Raw genomic sequence first — 9,939 nt, forward strand, 5'->3', positions numbered from 1 at the left:
ATGTTATATATTACTATACATTTAAACTGTGAAATCGATCTCATTATGATCAACTGTTATTGATTTACTTGACATATATAGCTGCTTGCAGAGTGGAAGCATAATCCACCATCAAATATACATGTTTTGTTCTTGCCTTTGTTGTCAGATTGGGGACTGGGAGGTTCTCTCAAAACTTGGACAAGGAAAGTTTACAGACATATACAAAGCAAAGAAGATCATCTCTGGAGAAAAGGTACAAGCTTATGGTATACTTCCTGCCTCTTTCTTTCAATTTCTGAGAGCTAAAACACAGCTCGTGGAAGAGCAAAAACGCAGAACAAACCAGAACAGCACTCGGAAGAGCACATCCCGCCGACAGGTTGAACTGTTTACATTTTGTATGCCAATGATAAGCCAAATCTGTATCTGGACCTTAGCTAAAATAAAATCGGCTTGTTCTTGTCACCTCCCCAACTCGTCCACCAAGTTTTGTCATAATCTATCCACAACGTTTCGAAATATAGTTTTGTGCTGCATATCCATTCATCCATTGGGACCATATTCTGCACAGAGCGTCGGTGCTGCCAAAGCAGTCTACTAGGCTGTTGGGCACAATCCTCGACGGGTCGCCACTGCGACACAGGACACTCCAATGGCTCAATCATCCCAGCAAGCTTGTACTCATTTTGCCACCCTCGAAAGGATGACAGGCTGAGTAATCCCCACCTGGTATTAATTCAACGGCAAAGCAGGATTTGAACTTCAGACCTTAGAATCAATCCAAAGCCCACCACCCTAACCATTAAGCCAACACCAGGCATATAAAAGGTTCCAGATGAATCCCAAGCCCACCATCCCACATATAGTTTTTAGCCTAATCCCTCAATTGTGAAGAATCACTTCAGAAGTTAAAAAGTATCTCGTATCCATATCCGGATTCGTATCTTCACCAAAATCGCAACAATTCATCCATGTCGTACACCGAACCTGCCCACAAAATTTTCTCTAAATCCATCCGCAATGTTTTGATATATCCTGCTCACATACAGACAGACCGGGATGAAAACATAACCTTCGTTGGAAGAGGTAATCAGAACAGTCCAGAAAAAACAAAGTGAAAAGCAAGGAAACACAGACAGCACAATCGAGGGATACAACAGAGGGAGGGAATTTGAAAAACAATGAGAGCTGTCTCGAATGAGAACCCTCACCTCTGAGCTGTCTCGACTGTGTTTGAATCTTGACCCAGGTATAAACTATCAACCTTGTATTTCGCAGGTCAGGCGATTCATCAATGTGTGCGCTGTCCAAATCAGGTCAGGTCAGGTATGGGAGCATGCGTCGGAGCAGCTCGTCGCTGCGTCCACTTTCCGCCAGAACTCCAAGGGCCTCCGTCTGGCCAACCCCCAGGTAGATGCCTGGCCCATCCCCATCTCCTTGAGATGTTGATCAATCTGCTGCAACCACGAGGAATGTGGTCGGCCCATTGGCCTCCTCCATTCACGAGGCTCCCTCGCTGCGAGTATCTGGTGAGCAGGATCAGCATCAGCAAAACGAGCCACGTGTCCATACAGCTTCAGCTGACACTCATGGACTATGCAGGAAAAAATCTAATTTGAGTCTTTCTCAGCAACCACTCGTGAGACACAAAGTCCGACTAGCGATCGCAAAGGATTCTCCGAAGAGACCTGGTACCAAAGGAATTAAGTCTCCGTCTGAGATCCCTTGTCAGAGTCCAAGTCTCACATCCATAGAGCAAGACTGGAAGCACCAAGGACCTGAACACTCGGACTTTCATCCTCCTGCACAGGTACCGGCAACACCACACCCCATGATCCAGCAAATCCACGACTCTCCGGGCCCGAACCAGACATCTGTTGACCTCTGGCTCACAACTGGCAGAGACATGAATATTTCTGCCAAGGTTAGTGAATCTCTCTGTGACCTCAACATCCTCGTCACAAACCTGTACAGACAGGGTAGCAGCATCAAATATGTCATTGAAAGCCTGGATCTTCGTTTTGACCCTGTAAACCCGTAATCCCAGTGGCTCAGACTCCTCATTCAGCACCTCGAGGGCCCCCATAAAGATATCCAGAGTCTCCGCAAAGCTGACGACATCATCTGCGAAATCAAGGTCAGAGATCTTGACATTGCCAAACGATCCACTGTTACTTAATCTCTCTGACATCCTCCCCATAATCCAGTCCATGCAAGTGATGAAAAATGTGGGGGCCAGTTCACACCACTCATGAACTCCAGTAACAACTGGAAATATGTCAGAGATGGTATCACCACATCTCACAGGACTCTTAGTATCAGAGTGTTGTTCAGACATCAGATTGACAAGTTTTGGTGGCACCCCATGAATACCAAGAATCTTCCAGAGGGCAACCTGATTCTCTGAATCAAACACTTTTCAGAGATCAACATACGCTGCAAGCAGCCCCTGCCGAAACTCTCATATGTGTTCGGTGAAGACCCGAAGAGCAAGGATATGGTCAATCGTTGACCTCTTTGGTATAAAGCCTGACTGCACTGGACGCAGGTGCTCAAGCCGATGGTGGGAACCTGATGAAGAATTCGCCAAGCAAAGACCTTGCCTGGCACTGAGAGTAGAATCACACCTCGGTAGATGTTGCAGTCTTAGTGATCACCCTTCCCTTTCCAGAGAGGGACAACAAGGCCTCTCTTCCAGTCAGCTGGGATGATGCCTGTGTTCCAGGCAGAGCACAGAACTGCATGCAACGACACGAGTGCAGCATTTCCACCAGGCTTGAGAAGCTCAGCATGGATGCCACAGATCCCTGGAGCTTTATCCCATTTCAACCGGTTCACCGCACTCTGTGTTTCCACAAACAAAGGTGGACCGCAGTTGATTTGAGGGTCAGCAATAGGGATAGTAACACCCCTGACATCTCACTCGAAGGCTGGTGGATCAGCCTGGTACAGCCGCTCAAAGTAACCGGCCTAGTGGGCCTTCACTTCGGACTCCTCTGTCTAGAGCCCACCTCCCTCTGCTCTAACTGCAGTCCACAGAGGGATGGGCTTGGAGGAACGCAATGCACGAATTTTCCAGTAAGCAAGACTAGAATCACTTCACCACAGGTGATGCTCTACCCCCTCACAGATCCCTTGCACATCGGCCTCCTTGTCCACCCTTAGTGCACGTACAGTTTTATGCCTCAGCTCCCTGACCAGCTCAGTTCTGCCATTCAGTCTGGTCCTGTGACTCTGGACAATGGTATCCAGTGTCCCTTGAGAGACAAAATTCCTCTTTGCCCTCCAGTGAGTTCCAAGACATCTGCCGGCAACTTCAAGGACGTTGGTCTTGAAGGCACTCCACAACTCTGCAGGGTCCCCCAAGGCACCCAGACCCCCCAAATCTCCACTCGGCCTGTTCGCAAACTCTTCAGCTACCCTCCAATCCTTGAGCTTGCCAACATCCAGCCTAGGCTGGGATGGTACCATTCTCCTGGATTTAAGCTGCAACTTCAGAGTTGCTTCAACAAGCCTGTGGTCAGTATTGAGGAGCTGAGCACTCCAGTAGACCTTGCAGTTCTGTATTATCCTCCAGCGACCATCAACGATCACATGGTCAATCTCCTTTGCCACACCACCAGCGTTGGAATATCAAGTACAGCGATGAGCCTGTGGTTGCTGAAACCATGAACCAGCCACCCTAAGTCCATGACTTCTTTCAAAGTCTCGGAACTTAGTGCTGTTCTGGTTCACATTTCCAGACCCGGTGGGACCAACACATGTATCGTAACCATCCCTATCAGTTCCAATTGATGCATTGAGATCCCCCAAGACTACAACAGTATCTCACCTGGGGCACTGATCGACCACAGACTCGAGTGTGGCATAGAATGCGTCCTTCATGGTGAGATCACTCGCCTCAATCGGAGCATTTACATAGACCAGGGAAATGACACGCAAGGAGTGACAAATCGTTCATCTCATAATACACTTGTTGACCAGTGTTACCTCAATTATTGTTGGAGTCAGCTTGTTGGACACAGCTACAGCAACTCCTTGGGCATGGGAACCATCAGAGCGACCAGACCAAGAGTAGGTGTAATCACCTGCCATGATCTCGCTGCAATCCTGTCTCCTTACCGCAGAGAGTGCTGCAATACTGATGTCCAAATGCTTGAGCTCAGATCATAACAGAGACAGGTGATCATTCTCTCTTGGGGATAGGACATTCCAGGCACCCACCCGAAGGGACTGCCTCAGGTTAACCCAAGGAGACCGCTGTCTGGTGGATGACACCTCAGAACCACCCCGACAGAGACAACCGCAATCTGAGGCTGGAAGATTAACCCATGGTTTCCCTCCTATCATCAAAAATTGTGGGTTCCGAAGGTTTTGTCCCAATCCCGTCATTCGGCGAGCTGCCCTATGAAGGGCAGCTTTACAGGAGGTACTTTCATGGATTGGGTTTTCAGATTTATTTTTGCTTTTGGTATGTTTTGCTGGATGAAGTGTTTTACAGTGGCTGGAGTGCAAATCCTTCCAACAACCTCCTCATAAAAAGTAACTCAACTGCAGGAGGACGTCCACAGACGCAGTTGGGCACTAGATATGGATGGCCGTTGGCTCAAAAGGAGCTCCTCTGCCCTTTGACTTGTGTGGAAATGGACATAAATCATTTATCATGAGACACCAATATTAGTTTTTAACTTGTTTTCCCAAATTGTAAGTATGATGTTATAATTTGACATTTTCTCTCCTCTTTCAGGCTGCGTTGAAGATTATGCATGTGGGGAAGTACAATCAATTAAATGTAAGTTTGTGTGAATGAGGATATAATGGTGTTTAAACTGCTGAACGATTACAGTTTAGATCATTGTCTGTGATGGAGAATGGTGTTCCCTGAGGCGGTTGAGCCTCTCTTGGTGAGAGTTACAATTTTATGGTTGTAGTTATGGGGTAAGTTAAAGTTTATATGGTTTAATCGAAGGAGTTGTTTGCTAAATCATTGCTTTTGATTATTTTTTGCAGCTCCATTATGAAGCTGCATCCATAAAGATGCTTGACCATCCAAACATTGGTAAGTGTGGATATATCTCTCGTAGTTTTTACAAAATAAGTTACAAATTGTGCTTTTGTGGCACAAATCTCTAATTATCACTAAACTATTCGCTTTTCTTCAAGTGAATCCAAATCATAGTTGAAGTTTGCAAACACCCTTTTTGATTGCTTGTTCTTAATAGAAGTACCATTCATCCTTTATATGATACCACCTGTAGCAAAACTGCAAAGTATTTGAAATCAAGTGATCATCACCACATTTCATGTTTCGGAGAGAATAGAATAATGAGCTTTAGATCATCAATTTTCCATTTTGAGATTAAAATGCAATTTAATTTTCTCAAGATTGGTCTTTGAGGTTCGATGGGATGGTGCAGAGGTAACATACCTGCCTTTGCAGAGTTAGCGCACTTGAGCTGTCTTATATGAGTTCAAATTCCCACTGCCAACAAAAAAACCATCGGACTGGTGCTTCACCGATAGCAGGGTAAGGGATGCAAGAGGAGGACACTTGAAAAAAGATTGCACAAGGGCAAGAATGAGAGTGAGGGAAAGGGGAGGAGAACACGGGGAGTGAACAAGCTGAATAAATAAGGCGTTTGAGCGAGGATGGTAATCATGATGGTGATTGACGATGTGAAGAAATAACGAGAACTGGTGTGAGAGTTAGAGGTTAAATGGGTTCGGCTGAATCAGCCGAGGCAAAGCGCAGGATAAAACTAGAAAGTAGAACATGACACAAATGCATCAATGGATATCCCTTTACCCACGTTAGATGTCAATCCACTTTTACGTTTGATTTCAATTAAAGGTCACATAAAAAGGTAGAGAGAGAGAGAGAGAGAGAGAGAGAGAGAGAGAGAGAGAGAGAGAGAGAGAGAGAGAGAGAGAGAGAGAGAGAGAGAGAGAGAGAGAGAGACAGAGAGACAGAGAGACAGAGAGACAGAGAGACAGAGACAGAGACAGAGACAGAGACAGAGACAGAGACAGAGACAGAGACAGAGACAGAGACAGAGACAGAGACAGAGACAGAGACAGAGACAGAGACAGAGACAGAGACAGAGACAGAGACAGAGACAGAGACAGAGACAGAGACAGAGACAGAGACAGAGACAGAGACAGAGACAGAGACAGAGACAGAGACAGAGACAGACAGAGACAGAGACAGAGACAGAGACAGAGACAGAGACAGAGACAGAGACAGAGACAGAGACAGAGACAGAGACAGAGACAGAGACAGAGACAGAGACAGAGACAGAGACAGAGACAGAGACAGAGACAGAGACAGAGAGAGAGAGAGAGAGAGAGAGAGAGAGAAGTCGAAGAGTGACAACATCAGATGCTTCCAACTTGAGTTTTGGTCTGCAAAATTGTTTTTGAAGGCAACATGACCTTTGATCTGTTCAATTTGAAATCGAATCAGTTCATCGTTTTATTTTAGTCCAGACGTATGTTAAATATCGTTGAAATCTCTTGAGTGGTTTATAATTGTTGCAGTAACACAGTTTTCTGTTGCAGTCTATTCTATTACAGTCTATTGCAGTCTATTCTATTACAGTCTATTCTATTGCAGTCTATTTCAGTCTCTTCTATTACAGTCTATTCTATTACAGACTATTTTATTACAGTCTATTCTATTACAGTCTATTTCAGTCTCTTCTATTACAGTCTATTCTATTACAGACTATTCTATTACAGTCTATTCTATTACAGACTATTCTATTACAGTCTATTCTATTACAGTCTATTCTATTACAGTCTATTCTATTACAGTCGATTGCAGTCTATTCTGTTACAGTCTCTTCTATTACAGTCTATTCTGTTACAGTCTCTTCTATTACAGTCTATTCTATTACAGTCTCTTCTATGACAGTCTATTCTATTACAGTCTATTCTATTACAGTCTATTCTGTTACAGTCTCTTCTATTACAGTCTATTCTATTACAGTCTATTCTGTTACAGTCTATTCTGTTACAGTCTCTTCTATTACAGACTATTCTATTACAGTCTCTTCTATTACAGTCTATTCTGTTACAGTCTCTTCTATTACAGTCTATTCTGTTACAGTCTATTCTATTGCAGTCTATTCTATTACAGTCTATTCTATTACAGTCTATTCTATTACAGTCTATTCTATTGCAGTCTATTCTATTACAGTCTATTCTGTTACAGTCTCTTCTATTACAGTCTATTCTATTACAGTCTATTCTATTACAGTCTATTCTATTACAGTCTATTCTGTTACAGTCTCTTCTATTACAGTCTATTCTATTACAGTCTATTCTGTTACAGTCTATTCTGTTACAGTCTCTTCTATTACAGACTATTCTATTACAGTCTCTTCTGTTACAGTCTCTTCTATTACAGTCTATTCTGTTACAGTCTATTCTATTGCAGTCTATTCTATTACAGACTATTCTATTACAGTCTATTCTATTACAGTCTCTTCTATTACAGTCTATTCTATTACAGTCTATTCTGTTACAGTCTCTTCTATTACAGTCTATTCTGTTACAGTCTCTTCTGTTACAGTCTCTTCTATTACAGTCTATTCTGTTACAGTCTCTTCTATTACAGTCCATTCTATTACAGTCTATTCTGTTACAGTCTCTTCTATTACAGTCTATTCTGTTACAGTCTCTTCTATTACAGTCTATTCTGTTACAGTCTCTTCTATTACAGTCCATTCTATTACAGTCTATTCTGTTACAGTCTCTTCTATTACAGTCTATTCTATTACAGTCTATTCTATTACAGTCTATTCTGTTACAGTCTCTTCTATTACAGTCTATTCTGTTACAGTCTCTTCTATTACAGTCCATTCTATTACAGTCTATTCTGTTACAGTCTCTTCTATTACAGGCTATTCTATTCCAGACTATTCTATTACAGTCCATTCTATTACAGTCTATTCTATTACAGACTATTCTATTACAGTCTATTCTGTTACAGTCTCTTCTATTACAGTCTATTCTATTACAGTCCATTCTATTGCAGACTATTCTATTACAGTCTATTCTATTACAGTCCATTCTATTACAGTCCATTCTATTACAGTCTATTCCGTTACAGTCTATTCCGTTACAGTCTATTACAGTCTATTCTGTTACAGTCTCTTCTATTACAGTCTATTCTATTACAGTCTATTCTATTACAGTCTATTCTGTTACAGTCTCTTCGATTACAGTCTATTCTGTTACAGTCTATTCTATTACAGTCTATTCTGTTACAGTCTATTGCAGTCGATTCTATTACAGTCCAAAGTTATGCCAAGTTCGGTCAGGATCGCTGAAGCGTTCTACAAGTTATTGTTGTGACGAAATCATCAAGCACGGGTGGACAACATGAAAACGTAATGCCTTTAGTAACGGAGGCATAAAAATATGCAAATGGTCACAAAGTACACGGGAACGAGACCAGGAGATGAACAACAATCAGGTCAGGTATTGGAGCATGCGACAGAGCTGCCAGATTTAAGTTGCAACTTCAGAATTGCTACAACAAGCCTGTGGTCGGTACTGAGGAATTGAGCACGCCGGTAGATCCTGCAGTTCTGGATCATCCTCCAGCGACCATGAATGAGCACATGGTCAATCTCCTTTGCCACATCACCAGCATTGGAATACCAAGTCCAGTGATGAGCCTGTGGGTGTTGAAACCATGAACCAGCCACCCCAATCCATGACTTCCAGCAATGTCAAGTAACTTGGTGCGATTCTGGTTCACAGTTCCAGATCCATGGGGACAGACACATGTCTCATAACCATCCCTATCAGTGCCAGATGATGCATTGAAATCCTCCAAGACAAGAAGAGTATCTTGCCTGGGGCACTGATCAACCACAGACTCGAGCACGGCATAGAATGTCCTTCACGGTGAGATAATTCACCTCAGTGCATGCTGCGGTGCACAAATGCTGCGGTGCATTTACAGAGACCAGAGAAACAACACCCAAGGACTGATGAATCCAGTCTTGTAATACGCTCGTTGACTGGTGTTACTTCAATTATCATAGGAGTTAGCTTATTGGACACAGCTACAGCACCTGCTTGGGCGTGGTAACCATCAGAGTGACCAGACCAATAGTAGGTGTAACCAGCTGCCATAATCTCACCACTCTCCTGTCTCCGAATCTTAGGGAGTGCTTCAATGCCGATGTTCAAACGCTGGAGCTCATACGACAACAGACAGGTTATCATCCTCTCTTAGGGAGAGGACATTCCAGGCATCCACCCAAAGGAACCGTCTCAGGTTGACCCATAGAGACCACCGTCTGGTGGATGACGCCTCAGCACCACTCCATCACACACCACCGCAATCTGACCCAAGATGTTTACCCCGTGCGTTTCATCCCATCAAATATTGGGGGTCCAGAAGTCTTTACCCCAATCCTGTCATCCGGTGACCTGCCTTGCGAAGGACAGCAGCACAAGACGTACTCCCACGGAGTGGGTTTTCAGTTTTCTTTGCGTTCATGGGTTTTGCGGAATGAAGTGTTTTACGGTGGCGAGAGTGCAAATCATGCACAACCTCCTGAAATGAAGTATCCCGACTGCAGGACATCCGCAGACACAGTTGGACACGAGATATGGATGACTGTTGGATCACGAGGTGCTCCTCTGCCCTTTGACAGGTTTTGTTTTTAATCCTGCTGGGTGTCCATATCCATACATCCTCCTTCACAGGAAACCTGGTGGGTGAGATGGTTTATTTGCCGACAACCCGACCATGAGACTGGTTAGTACAGGTTTACATGGTCCCTGGAGAAAGTCATATATCCAATCTGGTCTGACCTGATCTGAACAAGTATGGGCACAAACAAAAGTATTCAACTGGTGATGTTAACAGAAACAAATGTTGAAAGGCACACGTAGCTTTGGAAGTGAATCACTCGAAACAGAAAAGAAATTCTGTGA

General features: G+C 43.8%; 1 protein-coding gene across 1 annotated transcript in view; it reads left to right on the forward strand.

Annotated features, from left to right (window-relative positions):
• Nucleotides 1-5,780, forward strand: part of LOC147007466 (uncharacterized) — a 32,795-nt gene extending 27,015 nt beyond the window's left edge. Inside the window, exons 5-7 of the mRNA XM_085867093.1 lie at nt 149-235; nt 4,730-4,774; nt 4,993-5,780. Coding sequence (XP_085723219.1) covers nt 149-235; nt 4,730-4,774; nt 4,993-5,115 — 255 coding nt within the window. The 3' untranslated portion in view covers nt 5,116-5,780. The remainder of the gene's footprint in view (nt 1-148; nt 236-4,729; nt 4,775-4,992) is intronic.
• Nucleotides 5,781-9,939: the final 4,159 nt, after the last annotated feature.

The sequence above is a fragment of the Eptatretus burgeri genome, unplaced genomic scaffold (assembly GCF_056783735.1).
Source record: "Eptatretus burgeri isolate ZD-2024b unplaced genomic scaffold, Ebu_testis_v1 Ebu_testis_scaffold_154, whole genome shotgun sequence".
NCBI classification, from domain to species: domain Eukaryota; kingdom Metazoa; phylum Chordata; class Myxini; order Myxiniformes; family Myxinidae; genus Eptatretus; species Eptatretus burgeri.